The 19,553-nt window shown below is 35.7% G+C and overlaps 1 protein-coding gene across 2 annotated transcripts; it reads left to right on the top strand.

Annotated features, from left to right (window-relative positions):
- Positions 1-12,394: 12,394 nt before the first annotated feature.
- LOC141668604 (putative 3-hydroxyisobutyrate dehydrogenase, mitochondrial) lies at positions 12,395-18,646 on the top strand. Of its 2 annotated transcripts, none has more exons than XM_074475557.1 (10): positions 12,395-12,519; positions 12,929-13,020; positions 13,441-13,555; positions 14,580-14,730; positions 15,407-15,474; positions 15,701-15,796; positions 16,434-16,576; positions 17,218-17,302; positions 17,834-17,913; positions 18,218-18,646. In XM_074475557.1, the coding sequence occupies exons 1-10, from the start codon at positions 12,430-12,432 to the stop codon at positions 18,303-18,305; spliced, it is 1,008 nt and encodes a 335-aa protein (XP_074331658.1). In that variant the 5' UTR covers positions 12,395-12,429; the 3' UTR covers positions 18,306-18,646. The 2 variants fall into 2 exon arrangements, with proteins under 2 accessions (XP_074331658.1, XP_074331659.1); XM_074475558.1 differs by having other exon boundaries at positions 12,932-13,020.
- Positions 18,647-19,553: the final 907 nt, after the last annotated feature.

The following is a 19,553-nucleotide window of genomic DNA, read 5'->3' on the forward strand; positions in this document are numbered from 1 at the left end:
CTTGTCTTCTCAGATATATCTTTAAACAAAATTTGACTGGCCTTCTCTTCTTGCGGACTGATGTTGGTGATTCACAATGCATGATAATGACCATGACATGCCCTAGATTGTACAAAAATGTTTTATCAACCAGGAACCATGCTTGTGTAGTTGTATGCTGCAGGAAATAGAGCATGAACATGAGTTACATGATTCACATGCTTGTACAAAAGAAGATTGTGCAAATATAACAGGTTATGGTGCACCAGTGCAGACAACTCTCGGCATTTTTAATGTGAACACACAGAGCTTCATTTCTTACAATTTAATTAATATTATGCAGAAAGATGATACTAATAATTATAATCTCCAAAGCAACTCTGGTTCACATCTAGTACATTACTTTCATTTTTGATCGTGTGCATACTGATCTATACACCAAAAAACAAAACAAAACGAATAAAAATACTTAAAAACCTTTTATGCAATTTCATATTGAATACTAAAATACACACAGAGCTTCATTTCTTTCTTGCTTTCTTTTAGGTATTAGTTTTTAATTTTTTGTTATAATTTACTGGTCTGTGCCTGTTAATTTTAGTTACTTATTACTGGGTTTCTTCTTGATTATGCACGAATGTGAAATGGGTTGTCTACAATTTACTGGTTTGTTATAATCATTGTGTTCTCTTGCGTTTATGGTTAGAGTAATTTTGCAAAACGTTTGATCAAGAATTTTGGTCAGCATGGCAGGATACGATGTTTCTGTTCATGATGTGAAAAGTCTTTATCTCTTTCTATTGCATTTAAGAAACTAATCTTCTCACCAAATTTCATGTCTGTTTGTTTTGGCTTTGCAATATTACGTTACTTGTGTCATAGCAACAAGTTGCGCTGCTAGTCCTTTCTGGATGTCAATACCAATCCTTTTATACACAAAATCTGTAGACCATAATATATTCGTACCGTGAATCCTAATTCGCATTGTATTGGAACCATGAGAATTCCTAATTAAGTGCAAAATGTTGGAAGTATGAATGACTGATTCGGTTCCTAGTTTACTTTAATCAAGTCTGTTCTTTTCAAGTTTTATGTGCAAAATTTAAGTTGATCCTATTGTTAGAAGTTCACGTATATGATGATTTCCAGATTGCAAATAAACAGAATGCAGATAAACAGAAGATAAACAGAATGCAAGTTACCGAGATTCAAGCATTGCAGTTTGTTCAGATTTTCCAGGAGACTATTTCTCAGGATTAGGTTTGTTAGGGTTTTATGTATATCTTGTTTATCTGGATAAATCTTATCTCAAACAAACCATATCTTATAAATCAAGTTTAAATCTCTCAAGCCTTATCTTTACTTGATTTATCTTTTTCAAACGTACTAACAGATTAGTTTCAAAGATTCATTTAAAATATTTTCAAACAAACTTATCTTCCAACCTTATCTTGTGTTTGAAAATAAATCTGTTAGAACTTTGCTTATAAATACAACTCTTCGTTTCAGATTTGTAGCTAACACTTTCACGAGAATCTTTCATCATTTTCTTGTTTCATACCCGAGATATTCATATCCAGAAAAACAAGAAACTTAGTTTGAGTTGTAATCAATTTGCTTATTCTTGTACTCGTGTATTCATATCAACTTTGTGCCGGGTTGTGGCAAGCTTGATTTCAAAGTATAGCAAGGTAGCTAGAAGGCTAAGGAATAGCAGTGGGCTAGGTAGCAAGGTAGCTTGGGAAAGGGTTTCTTTCAGGTGCTATATTTGTAATCAAGGAAAAGACTGTAAGTTCTTTTATTAAAGTTGATATAATACATTCTATATGCTAGTTGGCATGGGGACTTGGATGTAGGCCATAGACTAGGTGTAGGGGCCGAACCAAGTGAAAACTTCTGGTGTTTTTACTTTTCAGTTTTCAGCATTCTGCATTTTATTTCTGTTATTTATTTTCTGCAGTGTAATTGAGACTGTCTCATACTCTGTCTCATTTGTAAAGGGACTGTCCCATTTGCATAAGAGACTGTCCCATTTGCCTTGACAGTTAGAATATTATTTTTATCTATCGAGCCATCGAATTTCATTTGGTATCAGAGCAGGTGCATTTAATTCTCTTTTTAGTATTTATTTTGCTAGCGATCCATGGCTCAACCAGATAGGTATTCAAACAATTATCCACCACTGCTTCATGGTGCTGAAAACTACAATGACAGGAAGTTCCGGATGAAAATCTTTCTCCAGCGTGATGCATTTGAATGGGATGCTGTAGAAAATGGTTTCATAATTCCTATGAAAGAAGGGAAGCCAAAATCTCTCAAGGATCTCTCTCCCGAAGAAGTGAACGCAATGAATTCCAATGCTAAAGCTATGAACTCACTTCTCAATGGCATGGTAGCTACAGAATTAAGAAAAGTTTCAGCATGTACTACTGCCAAGCAGATTTGGGATACGATCAAAGTCAGCCACGAAGGCACGTCTAAGGTACGTGAAGTAAAATTAAGTATGCTAATGAGTGACTATGAAGGTTTCAAGTTGGAAAGAGATGAAAGCGTGCGAGATGCTCAAGGGAGGTTTCTGACATTGATGAACTCCATCTCACTTCTGGAAAGGATCATTCCTCAATCTGAGATTAATAGGAAAATCCTCAGAGCAATGCCAAAGAAGTTTGCTCCAAAGGTTACCATTCTGCAGGATTCAACACTGCTTTCAACTATGGATACTCTAACACTGTTCAGTGAATTGGAAGAATTCGAGAATCAGCTACGTAGATATGATGAAGAAGATGAAGCTCCTCGTAAGAAAACTCTTGCACTTAATGCAGATGCAGATGAGTCTCTTGATGATTCTGATGAAGAGATTGCTCTTCTAACAAAGAAGTTTCATAAATTTCTTGCCAAACGGAATGCTTCCAAATGACCTATGAAGTCACAGTTTCCGAAGAAGGACTTCAAATCTAATCCGAGCAAGGAGGTTAAAGTGAATCAAAGCAAGGATACTTGTTTTGAGTGTGGAAAGAAAGGGCACTTCAAAAAGGACTGCTACAAGCTGAAGAACAAAAAGAAGACATTAATTACCTGGAGTGATGATGAATCTGATGTGGAGATTGATTCAGACGATGAAGTTGCTCAACTTTGCTTTGCTGGACTAGAGGACAACTCCAGTGATAATGATGAGGTTTGTTTGAAGGTCCATGTTCCGCGAAATAAATGGATCATCGACAGTGGTTGTTCACGTCACATGACAGGTGATAAGTCCAAGTTTCTATCTCTAGTTGCCAAGGAAGGTGGCTTAGTTACTCTTGGAGATTCAAACACCGTCAGAATTATTGGAAAAGGCACCATTGGTAATGACAGGTTTGCCATTTCTAATGTTCGTTTAGTTGATGGTTTGAAATATAATCTCATTAGTGTAAGTCAACTTACTGATGCTGGTCATAAGGTTAAGTTCGATAAAGATGTATGCTATATTGGTACTCATACTAACGAGTTTGCGTTAGTTGCCAAAAGAAAAGGAAATATTTTCGTATTAGATTTTGATGAACACCAGGAGGAAATTTGTCTTGCTACTGTTCAAGATCAGCAGAATCTTTGGCATCGACGTCTAGGACATGTTCACATGGATCTTCTTCGGAAGATATCTTCTCATGATCTGGTTCGAGGTCTACCAAAGCTGAAGTACAAGAAAATAGAACCTTGTTCAGCTTGCCAACTTGGAAAATAGGTGAAAACTTCCTTTACTGCCAAGAATAAAGTATCAACTTCTGTTCCTTTGTAGCTCCTTCATCTAGATCTTTTTGGTCCAGAAAGATATGTAAGCTTAGGAGGTAAGAATTATGCTTTTGTCATAGTTGATGATTATTCTCGTTTCACTTGGGTATTATTTTTACGAACTAAGGATGAGGCTTTTGTTGAGTTTAAGGATCTTATTACTAACCTTGAGACTAAGTATTCATTTAAGCTCAAGACTATTCGTAGTGATCATGGAGGTGAATTCGAGAAGGATTTCATAACCTTCTGTAAATCAAGAGGAATCACTCATGAATTCTCAGCTCCTCGAACTCCTCAGCAGAACGGAGTAGTAAAACGCAAGAACAGGACTTTACAGGAAACTGCTAGAACTCTACTGCATGAGAGTAAGCTTCCAAGAAAATTTTGGGCTGAAGCGGTACACACTTCCTGTTATGTTTTAAATAGAGTACTTATTCGTCCTATTTTGCTTAAAACTCCGTATGAATTGCTTAAAAAAAGGACTCCTAACATTAGTTATTTTTGAGTTTTTGGTTCCAAGTGTTTTATTTTAGATACTCAAAATAATCGAGGCAAGTTCGATGCGAAATCTACGGAAGGAATCTTCTTGGGATATTCTACTACAAGCAAAGCTTATCGTGTTTATAATTCTGTCAAGAACAAAGTAGAAGAATCCATCAATATTGCGTTCAATGAATCCTCAAGGAATATATCTCAAATTGATGAAGACACTGCGGATCTATCGTCTCATTCCCAAATGAGACAGTCTAATTCTGAAAAGAGTCAGTCTCATTCTGACAAATCAAACAGTCAAGACTCTCCAGGTCCATCTCAGTCTTCTGATAATTCTTCAGGATCTACTCAAGCTTCAGATGAATCTTCTGGCTCTCCAAAGACTCCCGATAGTGTTTCAAATGTGAATTCTGTTACTTCTCTGGATAAATCTTCACAAGCGGAAATGAGGCAGTCTCTTTTGAATGAGACAACTCCTATTCATTTCCAGGCAGATAATTCTAATGAGGAAGAAATGAGTAATATTCAACTTCCTAAGTCTTCTAGGACTGTGAAGAATCATCCACCAGATAATCTTCTCACTGATTTAGATCAAGGGATTTCTACTCGAAGCAGACTTCATAATCTATGTGCATTCTGTGCTTTTGTTGCTGAGTTCGAACCAAAGAACGCTCAAGAAGCAGTTGCAGACGAACACTGGTCTGTTGCAATGCAGTAGGAATTGAACCAGTTTGAGCGTTGTGATGTTTGGGAACTCGTCCCATCTCCTCAGGATGCCAAGATCATTGGTACTCGTTGGGTTTTCAAGAATAAGAAAGATGAAGATGGAAATATCATTCGAAATAAAGCTCGTTTGGTTGCTCAGGGATACAATCAGCAGGAAGGAATCGATTACGACGAGACATATGCTCCAGTAGCTCGTTTAGAAGCTATTCGAATCTTAATGGCTTTTGCAGCTCACAAGAAATTCAAGCTTTATCAGATGGACGTCAAAAGCGCATTTCTAAATGGCTATCTCAAGGAAGAAGTCTACGTGAAGCAGCCTCCAGGTTTTATTCACGAGAAGTACCCTAACTATGTTTACAAGCTCAAGAAATCTGTCTATGGATTGAGACAGTCCCCTCGTTGTTGGTACGAGCGTCTCAGTCAGTTTCTTGTGAACAATGGTTTCATTCGTGGTACACTCGATCTAACTCTCTTTATTTTTCATAAACGTGATAACTTTCTTTTAGTACAAGTTTATGTTGATGATATAGTATTTGGATCTTCTAACGAATCTTTGTGTAAGTGGTTTTCTGATTGCATGCATAAGGAATTTGATATGAGTTTGATGGGTGAATTGCAGTACTTTCTAGGTTTGCAAATTAATCAGTCTAATGCAGGAATATTTATTCACCAAGGCAAGTACATAAAGGATTTACTCAAAAGATTTGCACTTGATCATGTCACACCTAAATCAACTCCGATGAGTACTTCAGTTAAGCTTACAAAGGATGAACAAGGTACACCTGTAGATGTCACTAAATTTCGAGGTATGATTGGTTCATTGTTATATTTAACTGCCTCACGACCTGACATTATGTATAGTGTATGCTTGTGTGCTCGTTTTCAATCCCAACCTAAAGAATCTCATTTGAATGCCGTTAAACATATTTTTAAATATTTGAAAGGTACGAGTGACTTGGGATTATTTTATCCAAGCTCCTCTTCCTTTGACTTAATCGGTTTTTCAGATGCTGACTATGCAGGGTCACAGGTTGATAGAAAAAGCACAAGTGGTGCTTGTGAATTTTTAGGAGATTGTTTAGTTGCATGGCATAGTAAAAAGCAAACTTCAGTAGCTCTTTCTACCGCTGAAGGAGAGTACATTGCAGCTGGAAGTTGCTGTGCTCAAATTTTGTGGATGCAACAAATATTGCAGGATTTTGGTATTTCTTACTCAAATATTCCTATTTATTGTGATAATACTTCTGCAATTAATATCTCTAAAAATCCTGTCATGCATTCTCGTACTAAGCATATTGATGTTCGTCACCATTTTCTTCGAGATAATGTTTCTAAAGGTAATATTGAGCTTATTTACATTTCTACTGAGAAACAGCGTGCAGATATCTTCACTAAGCCATTAGCTGAAGATAGATTTTGTAAAATGCGTCGTGAATTAGGTATGTGTTCTTTGTAATTTATTAAGTGATTTTATGTAATTTATTAAGTGATTTTGTGTAATTTATGTGTTTAAATGTGAAATATATCATAATACTTAAATATATGTTGGGTATTTATTATTTGAGTAATTAGGTTCCTGTTTATGAATTTGTGTTTAATTTGTTTTTATTTGTCCGTGTGCTTTTGCGTGTAAATAGTATTAGATTTTGTAGTTCTCTTGATTAGACTTTTCATATCCTTGAAACTCGTGCATGTATTACTCTTTCAGTACATAACTTCTGTCTTGCATCTCTTCGACTTCTTTTCAATCTCTATCTCTTCAATTCTCACTTTTTATTTAAACTCATCTTCTTAACCCTTTCAGTTTCCTATTCACCTTCTCTCTCTTAAACACAATCAAAAACCTTTCTCCATTTCTTTTCTACTTTCTCGCTCTATCCATGGCACGCAAATCTACCCCTTTCACCCGTTCTCGATCTACCGCTCATCGTACCCCAACTGATGCGGCTTCAGGTTCCAAGCGTCAACGGGTTGGTAATGTTGAACCAGAAGTATCAAGCGGAACGTCTGATAGTTCTTTTGAGCGACATGCAAAGGAGACTACTTCGACGAAAGTGATGTCAAAGTTGATTCTGAAGGAACGCCTGTGTGATCTGAATCTTCTGAAGAAAATCGGTATTGTGGGCTTGTTTGATTCAGTTGGTTGTTCGTCATTGTTGTCGCCCCCGGAGATTATTTATCCCGAGTTAGTGAAAGAATTCTACGCCAAGCTACGAATTTTGGATGGAAATATTATGTTTTCAGAAGTCCAAGAGAATCCTGTTTGTTTTAAGGCCGATCTTTTGGCACGGCTTACTGGTGTTTCTGACAAGGGAGTTTGTCCGTCGACAACTCATCAAGCGTTTGAAGACATTCCCGGTCTCCAGTACGAGGAACAGCTCAAGGTCATTCTTGGTGACAATTTTGTTTCGGTGTCAGTCAAACCTTCGGTAATTGATTTAACCCCAGTTTCTCTTCTTTTGTTTCGTTTATTTCATACGAATGTTATGCCTCGTAAATCTGGTCGTGATAGAGTCACTTTCCAAGATTGTATTCTTATGTCTGTTTTTGTTAAAAAGATTCAGTGCAATGTTGCTTCCTTGATTATATCCAATATGGGTCACTGTGCCAAGCATGGTTCTATGCACTTACCATACCCTGGCCTTTTGTCTCGAGTATTTGAATATTTTTGTGCCTTGACCCCTGCTTCTGTGTCTGATAAGATTTCCGTAGTTTTTGACTTGTCAGTATTAACCTTAAATGGTTTAGTTGTCTCTGAGTCCAATGAGTTAGTTTTTGATGATGCTTCTAGGAATGTTGGTGGTATTCCTAAGTCTCCTAATTATGCCTCAGACCCCTTTGATCAGCCTACCAATACTCTTCTTAATTCTCTCTTGATCAAATTAAATGAAAATTCTGCTGCTTTGGCTAATCTTAATCAGCATTTTGCTTCTGTCAAAACTCTCGGATCACTAACTTCTGAAGTTAGTATTCTAAATGCTTCTTTTGAGTTGTTTAGGAAGTATGTCTGTTCATCTTTGGATGACATCAATGCCAAACTCTCTGTATTGCATACTTCTGATGTCAAGTTGTGTAAGACCATAGACTTTGAGTTTGGGACTCTACAGGAAGGAATGGTTTCCTCTGCTAAGGCATGGGAAAAGGAATTTGTTAAGTTGTTTTTTAAGCTTGGGTCCGAGACTAAGTTTTTATCTCAGCAGTTGTCAGCCATGCAAGACAAGAGCAAGATGTATTGGCACAAGAAACGAGACTGGATTGGAGATTGTACTCTAGAAGAAATCACTGCTCCTCTGCCACTCCCTGCCATTCCTCCACCTTCAGTTTTTGGTATGACCAGAGAAGAATACAAGGCAAAGATTTTTGACTGGCTTCGTGAAAGGGATGGAAAGGCACCAGCTCAGGAAGCTTTTGACAAGTTATTTTCAGAGTATGGCTCAGCTCCGGTGTTTCCTTCATCCCAGAACAGAGCTTCTGGTTCAGGCAAGGGCAAAGCTCCAGTTCATGTTGATGACGATTCTGATTAGAGGACCCTTTTATGATGAAGGGGGAGAAATTATGATGTTTTTAAGACGTTTGTTTCATTTTGGTTTTTCAGACTATGTTTTTGCTGGGTGTGTTGGTGTTTGAACTTTGTTTTTGATGGGGATGTTTTGGATAATTTTGTGTTTCTGTTGGATTGATCTGGACATCCTGGTTTAGGGATGGGTTGTTATGTTTTAAGTGTTTAATGTTTGAGGATGTTTTGGATAATTTTGTGTTTCTGTTGGATTGATCTGGACATCCTGGTTTAGGGATGGGTTGTTATGTTTTAAGTGTTTAATGTTTGAGACTGTTTCTTTTATGCATATTGATCTCGTGTCTCATTCAGTCTTTAGTTGTCTCATTCTCATATTGATTGCATGTATCATAAACTGCAATATATTCTGTTGGTTCTAACTTTGTTTTACAAGCCTTTAGTGTTTTTGATAGGGGGAGCATTTATGCTTTCTTTGTCATCATCATAAAAGGGGGAGAATGTTAGAAGTTCAGGTTTATGATGATTTCCAGATTGCAGATAAAAAGAAGATAAACAGAATGCAAGTTACCGAGATTTAAGCATTGCAGTTTGTTCAGATTTTCCAGGAGACTATTTCTCAGGATTAGGTTTGTTAGGGTTTTATGTATATCTTGTTTATCTGGATAAACCTTATCTCAAACAAACCCTATCTTATAAATCAAGTTTAAATCTCTCAAGCCTTATCTTTACTTGATTTATCTTTTTCAAACGTACTAACAGATTAGTTTCAAAGATTCATTTAAAATATTTTCAAACAAACTTATCTTCCAACCTTATCTTGTGTTTGAAAATAAATCTGTTAGAACTTTGCTTATAAATACAACTCTTCATTTCAGATTTGTAGCTAACACTTTCACGAGAATCTTTCATCATTTTCTTGTTTCATACCCGAGATATTCATATCCAGAAAAACAAGAAACTTAGTTTGAGTTGTAATCAATTTGCTTATTCTTGTACTCGTGTATTCATATCAACTTTGTGCCGGGTTGTGGCAAGCTTGATTTCAAAGTATAGCAAGGTAGCTAGAAGGCTAAGGAATAGCAGTGGGCTAGGTAGCAAGGTAGCTTGGGAAATGGTTTCTTTCAGGTGCTATATTTGTAATCAAGGAAAAGACTGTAAGTTCTTTTATTAAAGTTGATATAATACATTCTATATGCTAGTTGGCATGGGGACTTGGATGTAGGCCATAGACTAGGTGTAGGGGCCGAACCAAGTGAAAACTTCTGGTGTTTTTACTTTTCAGTTTTCAGCATTCTGCATTTTATTTCTGTTATTTATTTTCTGCAGTGTAATTGAGACTGTCTCATACTCTGTCTCATTTATAAAGGGACTGTCTCATTTGCATAAGAGACTGTCCCATTTGCCTTGACAGTTAGAATATTATTTTTATCTATCGAGCCATCGAATTTCACCTATATCTGCTTCTTATCTACCCTTCCTTTTCCTTGTCCATTAGCAATCCCAGTGCCATCAAGTTGTTCTCGGATAACGGAATTCTAACAAAAGACTCACCATCTGAAGTTACCGGAACAACTGATGTGTTGCCTTCACCAAAACATGTAACATTGGATTTCATTCTTAATTTGTTTGCTGAAGAATATTGAATTAAAAAGATTCATTGCACCAAAAAAAACATTAAAAATCAATGCATAATATTTATTTCTTCTTAACTGCTTAAACTTGTACACCGGTCATCAGAATAGCAAATAATATATAGTATAAAGCTTTTTTCCCAACATAATAAGAAAACTCAATGCATTAAAAATCTGAAATAAATTAAAATTACAAAAAGATGATACTATATGATTCAGTTAAATACGAAAAGTATGCAGTATGCATATCAGCAAGATAAGAAGGTGCACTTCTTTTTGTCTCTTTAATGTTGTCTCGTGCCTTCTCCTTGATGTCTCCGATTTCCTCTGTTTTTTCTTGCAGAGCAGTTACCATCGAAGCCATGAACAGACCTAGTAGAATATTTTCTAAAAGAAACAACCAACTTCTCGCCAGGTTTGAAAACCACATCCTTTTCCAAGCTTGTCACATCTTCAATTTGTTCGCCCTCTGGTTTGCGTTTCTCAGTCTCTTCATGATCTAGTGTCTTTGTAAACTCTAATTCACAGTCAGTCTCAATTAGAGACACAGCCTTCTTTGGTCTCGTTTCAACAATATTGAGACAATAATTCTGATTTTCATAATTTACCCTAATAGTGTCTCCTGTAGTAACACATGCAAAGTCTTTCAAGATTTTTTCCATGGCTTCTCTCGGATTAGAAAGATTCATGATAAATTCAGTGCTATGTGGTTGTATTTTCAACAATGTGCCTTTCGGAAGAGTAGCACACTCAAAGTTAACAAGTTGGCCTTTTTGTAACAACAAACTATTCATCATCCAGGTAGGAATATACACATTACCCACCTCTGCACTATACTGTAGAACTCCACAATACGAATATTTACGCACCAAGGGGTTTATAATCTTAAAAGCATTGGGGTATTCAAAATTTCTAATGGATATGACTTCATCAAGAGCAGATTGAGGCATTATAATTTTGTTACCATCTTCACAATCACACTTGTTTATATGTGAGAATGGATAACATCGATAGTTTAAACTAGACTTTGATTTATCACCTGCACTGCTGAAACGAGCCTTTGATTTGTCACTAGCATTGCTGAAACGAGGGATTGACTTGTCATCATATTTTTTTCTATGATCATGCATGTCGTAGCTGAACCTAGGCTTCGATGATTGATCGCGAGCTTTTTTTTGATGATCATGCTTGTCAAAATCGAGATTTTCTACCCATAGAATAAATTGAGAAAGATGTACTCGTACATCCTTGTACATCATCTTAACAGTTTTAAGAGCAGAAGCAGAAGCAGACTTTATAATTTTGTTATCGGCGAACGGAAGACATTGAGGAACGGAAGACATTGAGGGGGAGAGCTAGGTTTTGATTTAGTGCCAGGTTTTAATGTATTAACAAGTTTTTGATGGAGGAGCATGTAGAGACCTTGATTTGGAGATATAACAAGGTTTTGATGAAGCAACATGCAAAGATCTTGATTTGGAATAACAAGCTTTTGGTAAAGGAGCATCTAGAGACCTTGATTTTCTAGCCATTGATTGAAATTGCATAAGTACGTCTGAGAAAATTGGATGAAATTGAAGCAGGCATGAGGAGTTTATGTATTTATAAGACAGGAGTTCAGGAAATAAATTTGTATTAGGATTTTAACTTTTTAAAGTAATTGATCAAACAACTATAAAAAAACTTAAATATAATTGAATTTGAATCTTATATTAAATATTACCGGATTAGATAAAGTCTTTCATGATTAGGATTGAGTTACCCTTTTGTTTTGAACAGTTAAATTTCAGGACTAAGGTTTGTAATCTGGGAGAGAAATTTTCGATTTCAGTGGCAGGTCATATTTCTTAAGAGCAGAATATATAATAGGTTCTACAGTAGAATAGAGCATGAACATGAGTTACATGATTCACATGCTTGTACAAAAGAAGATTGTGCAAACATACCAGGTTATGGTGCACCAGTGCAGACAACTCTCAGCATTTTTATTGTGAACACACACAGCTTCATTTCTTACATTTTAACTAAAATTATAATAATATAATCTCGTTGAGGTACCCGGTTGCAATTTATTCGGAATCGGATAAATTGGACTAATATTTTCGATCAATTTTTATGCAATGTATCGACAAAATATCGACCGATTTTTAGAAGAATGTATAATTTTATAAATTACTATAAACAAAAAATTATGAGAAAACAAAGAATGATCCGAAAAGAGTTTGGTGGGGTCCACCTGTACATATAAATAAATCCTTGAACATACAAAGAAAAAGTCTTTGATAATTGCTCCTCCAGCAACTCTCAGCTTAAAGAATGAGAATAAACAGGATGAGAACGAAGCTGCTATCTTTATCCAATTTCATTACATCTTCTTCACTCACTAGATTTTCTACTTCTTCTCATGTACCACCTTTGTTACAAATCAGTCTTTCTTTCTTTTTATTTGTTTATTTATTTGTTTTTTTAATAAATTTAATGGTTTGTGCCTGTTAATTTTAGTTAGTTTTTATTAATTGGGTTTCTTAATTATGCAAGAATGTGAGATGGGTTCTCTGTAAGTATTTGTGGGCTTGTTTCTATTTGTTGAATAGAATTATAGTTTGTGAGCTAATTGAAATATTGTTACTTTCAACTTTCAACAAGTACTATTGTGTTTATGGTTAGAGTAATTTTGGTATGTGTGATCAAGAAATTTGGTCAGCATTTTTCGTAATTCAGCATGATTACTAGCTTGCTTTTAGACTAGTGGATGTATAAATTTTGCATTTTGGTCCCGGAAAATTGATAAGCTTTCATCTGTTGGTATATATAGCAGAGAATTGGATTCATTGGGCTCGGAAACATGGGAGCTCGAATGGCTAATAATTTGATCAAGGCAGGATACGATGTTGCTGTTCATGATGTGTAAAGTCTTTATCTCTTTCTATTGAATTTAAGAAACTAATCATAATTGAGAGCTCACTAAAGTCCACCTCTTTTGTTTTAGTTTTACAATAGTATGTTACTTATGTCATTATATTTGAGTGATTACATCGAGAAGAACGGCAAGCAAGCACCAAGTTATGTCATTTCTGGATGTCAATACCAATCCTTTTTTATAGACAAAATCTGTAGACCATAATATATTCGTACCGTGAATCCCAATTTTTCATTGTACTGAAACTATGAGAATTCTTAATTCAGTGCAAAATGTTGGAAGTATGAATGACTGATTCAGTTCCTGGTATTACTTCAATCAAGTCTGTTCTTTTGAAGTTTTATGTGCCAAATTTAAGTTGATCTGATATCTGCTTCTTATCTACCTTCCTTTTCCTTCTCCATTAGCAATCCCAGTGCCATGAAGTTGTTCTCGGATAAGGGAATTCTAACAAAAGACTCACCATCTGAAGTTACCGAAACAAGTGATGTTGTTATTACAATGTTGCCTTCACCAAAACATGTAAGGATTGGATTTTCTTCTTAATTTTTTTGCAGAAGAATATTGAATAAAAAAGATTCATTGCACAAAAAAAGACAATCTTAACTGCTTGAACTTTTACACCGGTCAAGCTCTATGTTGATGGAGATCGGATTTTTAGCTGCTTGATAATGAAGGAACGAACAAATATTAAATTAAATAAATGAGGGCAAGATGACTCAAACCCTATACCCCTCCCTAAATTAAAGAAATGGGGGCGGGAGGACTAGAACCCAATAACCTTCCCTAAATCGAGCTCTGATACCATGTTAAATATTCGGTCCATGTAAATCCTAAGGCCTTGTTTGGATTGGGGGTTGAGAAGGGAGGGGTTGGGTCGGGCTATGGTAGGTTAGGTCGGGTTAGGCTAGGTTCAACCCTTACCAACCACATGTTTGGTTTGGAGTTGAGTAAAGTTGGTTTTTATTATGTATAAATTATATATTGAAAAACTAGTGAATGTTTTTAAATTTAATCTAAAAATTTTAACTAAATTTTAAAATAATTTTAAAAAATTAAAATTAATTCAAAAAGAAAAAAAATGAAAAAACTTTAATAGAGAAAGAGTGAGAAAGAGAGAGAATGAACGAATGAAAAAAAGAAGTAAGCCGGGGTGTTGGAAAATTCAATTTTTGTATTGCAAATTAACCTCTTTAACCCTCACAAAACCCCAACCCCTTGCTTTTACAAACTTTCCCAAACATGGTTCTCTTGAGCCCGTCCCAAGTCCCAACCCAGCCCAACCCAACCCACTATCTCCTAACCCCCATCCAAATACAGCCTTAGTGTTAGAGGAAGGCCTGCAGGACCTTCTACTATTCAACAGTTATAAATGAAATTAATGCGCATTAGCAGAATCATATTTCATGCAAATGTACTTCCAGTTCTTATGGTGATCTTTGAATCTTTAGAAACCGTATCTATACCAAAGTTGTCTTTTTCCTAGATGTACTAATTAATTGTCTGATGTACAATTTAAGAACAAGACTAGATCTCATGTATACAGGTGTTGGATGTTTACGCTGGACCAAATGGTTTGCTCCACGGTGGTAAAAAAATACGACCATGGTTATTTATAGATTCATCTACAATTGACCCACAAACTTCAAGAAAGGTTTCTGCAGCTGTATCTGATTGTTCCTCAGAAGATAAGAAAGGTACTGATATGTATGTTATTGATCTTGCGTGGTATATCACTTGAGACTAAACAGCTAAAATGTAAAAATAACGATACTGTCTATATTAGAGATACTGTACTAAACTTACACAGCACCTATCGTCTGTGATATCAAATAGCATTAGATGTGTTCACCGAACCACCCAGCCGCGAAAGTACCACACAGTGTGGTTTAACACGATGCTGTTGTCGTTTACCAATTATCTATACCACGCGGTGCAGCGCGGCATTGCGCGTTGTGGTTTGAAATTCCACTTATGTGGTCCTAATCACACCGCAAAAATATAATACTAATCTTAAAGTATATAGTTAAATTATCCTTTTTATTTTTGGTTGTGGAATTTCGAAACCACAAACCACTGGCTACAGTAAGCTCTAAGTAACAGCCAGCTTTGTCTTGCAAAATCTTATGATGCAGGTTGTTGCCATCTATGTATCTAAAAGTGCCCAATAGCTTGATTTGCATCTTGTTATGTCTTATTTACATGGCTTCAGTATTCTAAATTGAAATGAACAATTAGTTGGGTATTATTGTCATGCAAATGATTTCCTGATGTAAAATAAAAATATCATGGTCTTGTTATGTAATGATATGTGTTCGTTGTACAGTTTCTACAAATGTTAATTTCACAACCACATGTACCTTCCACTTGCAGCATCAATGTTGGATGCTCCTGTATCTGGAGGTGTTATGGCTGCAGAGACTGCATCTCTGACTTTCATGGTATGTGTAGCATATGACAGATGGTTTATTCATGAAATTCATTTTTAGCTGTAAGCCTGTAGAGACATTTATGTTACCTTCTCATTATGCACACACAGTTTGGTCAGTCAGCAATTTCAAATGTGGAACCTACTCACGTCTAAGTGCATTTAAATAATATGCTTTTCTTGATCGTGTACTGTAACACTTGAACAATACAATTGGTAAGTTCCTGTATGCGTTTCAGGTCGGTGGCGCAGAGGAAGCTTATCTGGCTGCAAAAAGCTTGTTTCTTTCAATGGGAAAGAACACAATATATTGTGGCTCAACAGGAACTGGTTCAGTATGTTCTTTCATGATGCATGGCGTCCAGAATGTCTATCTTATGCTTCTCATTTATAATCATCTTTACCACCAAGTTTACTACAATTGACTTTATTATGCTTCTAGTTAGTTATCTAGCATGTCGTAGTTGATACGTTTACACTTGTTATTCATATTGCTTTAGCTTCACATGAATGAGTTAGGTTTAATCTCTTTCTAGTTAGTTGCATTTATGCTTAGCACCTACTAGTCATATTGGGAATCTATTTTGCATCAGAAATTCCTTGTCTTGCACGCCACAAGTATAGGTCAAAGTAATTTAAGAAGTTTTTAGTGTAAAGGAGTAATAAAATTACGCACAAATTTGTTCTACAAGGATATACATGCACCTCGGAGCTTATCTTTTTTCTTAAACTTGTATTAGAGCTATGGTGTTAAACTTTTTGTGAAACTATGCATGAACATGATTGCATTATTATTATTTACTTTCAAAGTTCGTACTTAGTTTCTTCAGTGAGGTCAGCAATTATTTCAAAAACAAATAAGAGGTTACTTGGAGTAATAGATATCAGAACATATCTAATTGTAATTTTTATTTTTAATAGCAGCGGCCATTAAAATGTACTCACAAAATTCATATATTTTAAATCAACTAGGCAGCAAAAATCTGCAACAATCTGGCAATGGGTGTGAGTATGCTTGGTGTGTCTGAAGCTTTTGTTCTTGGCCAGTCATTGGGAATTCCAGCTGATACTTTAACAAAGATAATCAACTCTTCAAGTGCTCGCTGTTGGAGTAGGTATTCAATAATTGTTTTGCACATGAGTTGACACTTCAATGTTACAACTTACAACTCCTTCTATGAGCTTAAACATAATTTAGTAGGCCACCTACAGGTTCTTAAATCAATAATTCGTTTTAGCATAGATCATTCTTAGACTCGAGTGGTTTTGGCTGGCATGGGGATCAGTTACTGAAGTAGAAAATGATACAATACAGTTACTCCCGTGACATGGCATTCATGTTTTGCCATCTTGGTACTTCATTTAACTAAGTTAGTGGATGAATTTAGGCTACTGTAGTTTAAATAAACAAGATCAGCGTCACATGTTTTTATAGGATGTCGGAATGTGAAACATTTCTCCGATAACCAAGCACAAGCTTGTCAACCGAGTACCTTTAAACACTTGAATATGATTGTTCACAATGAAGGGCACATAAATAATTGTATTCTTTCAAAAGTGTCAATTATGTTGCACTTGTGAAATACCAGTTTCTGAATCTCTATGCAATACCTTATTTCTGTTTGTTCGTTGTAGGCTTTCATGGAACAGATGGTTATTAATATGTTTAATGAACATAAAGGTTTCTGCAAATACTATCTGGTCAATATTTATTTCAAATAGATCATTATCTAAATTTCATTTTATCATATGGCAGTGATACTTATAATCCAGTGCCTGGAGTAATGGATGGGGTGCCCGCTTCAAGGAACTATGATGGCGGGTTTTCATCTAAGCTTATGGTATGTAGATCAAAACCTATGTATATTATTTCTGCTGAATTTCTTGAACACAGCAAAAAATAAAAACAAACAAAATTATTTTTGATAGTATGGTATTGAAAAGAAATATAAAAAACAGAAATTTGGAGGTAAGCGCACCAGGACATTGGTCGCAACAAATTACTTCCTTACTGTACCAGTTTTGCTACTTCCCATTCAGTTATACCACATTTGTAAGTTCAACCTCGTTTATAGTAAAAAAAGGAATCTTGTGTAATAATGTAGTTGCAGGGAATCGAACCGAGTTTGAAGAGAAATTAATTAGTTAAATTATATAGTGACAACCAAAATTTGGTACTTTGGTATTATCGTGTTTCACCAAAACAGTGTTTTTCTTATTAATAAAGAGTATAGATACTTCTTTTCTGGTTGTCCTCTATGATATATACCATGTTACTGAGACTTGCCTGAAAGAGCATACGGGAAGTTCTTTAAAATCTTTTGTACCATTCTTGTCATAAATATGTAACTGGCATTTTGTACTTGACACAGGCGAAGGATTTAAACCTTGCTGTAGCATCAGCTAAAGAAGTTGGTCTTAAATGCACACTGACACAGCAAGCAGAAACCATGTAAGCTATTATCCTCAATAATGATCAGTAGTCGTGTCCGAGTACACCAAACTGATGATCCTCATGGACATCTGCTCTTTGATAAAAAAATATGATAATAATAGTAAGTGGTCGCTTCACAATTAGTAGACCAAATTTAGTTAATCAAATCTTGTATAGTTTACAGTATTTCTCAACACTAGCATAAACTCCACACCACATTTTGGGAATCATAAAGACTGCTCCTAAGTCGGAATACGCTAAATTGAATTATCATGATTTTTGTTTTAAATGGATATACTGTTGAGTTTATGATTATTTCCAGATTCACAGAGCTGTGTGATGGTGGTCATGCAATGAAAGATTTCTCCTGTGTTTTCCGACATTACTATTCTGGTAAGGATGAGCAATAATTCTAACACATAGTATCAGCTGTGAATCATCATCTTCTATGTTCTAATACTGAAGCTCACCACCTGAATCAACCTCGGTTCTTCTATTTGGCTAATTGGGGTTGTTAGGCTGGTCCCATAGTCGACTCCTTGCTGTAACTTGTACCATATGATTATCCCATCTAGGAGAATAATAAATAGCTGTTCGCCCTTTTCCCATTACTGGGAGTTAAATTCGTTGAAATATAATAATCGGTGATTGTTGTTCACTAACGTACTATATTTTTAACTTCTCTTAATGTCTGTTTGCATATGCTATCGGGAGACTAGTTGTGAAATTTTAATGAAAATCACTTTGTTGATCTATTTATTTGATCGTACGCTTTATTTTATTTAGTTACTCAAACCGGTAATTCTTCTGGTCGCAGTTCCTAAATTTATCGTCAGAGACAGTATTTGATCTACGGAATTGTCCCTTTTGTTTGCAATATCTTGTCCAATTATCGTTCTTGTTAATACATATTAGCTGTAACAATAAATAGAACTTAGATCACAATTACAACATACTAGTAGAGACATATTTGATGCATTTAGATACAGAAGATTTGATACGATTAAGGGATGATGAATACACATAGTAAAATCTCAAGGATTTGAATTTGATAGTAATGAGGAACTTCCTAACGGTAACCAGATCTCCCATGTGGAACAGCATAACTTCTACTTCTTGCATATAATAGGTCGTTCTTGGCACTACCACTTTCTTCCTCAAATTCATAAGACTTGTCTTCCTCAATTGTTCCAATCCGTCCTAACCCCATCACACTGTAACACCTCACTTCCACGCTCTTTTCAGCTTCTTTTTTGCTACCAGTATTTCTCGCGGACATTGATCTCCTGACTTTCGGAACTTCTTCACTCTCACTGCTGTTTCTCTGTGGCCTTAAATCAAATTTCCTGGGCAGCGGAGCGACTGGTTGAGCGGCGAAACCTACTTTTCCATCAATATTCACCATAGCTTCGATATACAAATCTCTTGCCCTTTTAAGGAATTTCTTCGGAGCACCAATGTAGTGGCTCAACTTGCTTTCTTTGTTTCTTTGGCTCCTCATATTCTTACAAACAAGAAGCTGGGAAAAAAAACGGAAGGCTTTTACTTGGAAATACTTAGTTGAGTGTAAGAGATGGTGATCATCAAGTCATAGCACCAGATTTATAAGGAGTACTTGTTATTAGTGTTTGACTTGTAATTTTTCCCTTGCAGAATGT

This window comes from Apium graveolens, chromosome 6 (assembly GCF_009905375.1).
Source record: "Apium graveolens cultivar Ventura chromosome 6, ASM990537v1, whole genome shotgun sequence".
Classification (NCBI taxonomy): Eukaryota; Viridiplantae; Streptophyta; class Magnoliopsida; order Apiales; family Apiaceae; genus Apium; species Apium graveolens.

What these genes read in the sequence shown, in the direction of transcription:
- LOC141668604 (XM_074475557.1), top strand. Translation starts at nt 12,430, where the DNA reads ATGAGAATAAACAGGATGAGAACGAAGCTGCTATCTTTATCCAATTTC. An exon ending in GATTTTCTACTTCTTCTCAT is followed by an intron (nt 12,520 to 12,928) that starts GTACCACCTTTG and finishes TGGTATATATAG; the next exon opens with CAGAGAATTGGATTCATTGG. An exon ending in AGTGCTCGCTGTTGGAGTAG is followed by an intron (nt 16,577 to 17,217) that starts GTATTCAATAAT and finishes ATCATATGGCAG; the next exon opens with TGATACTTATAATCCAGTGC.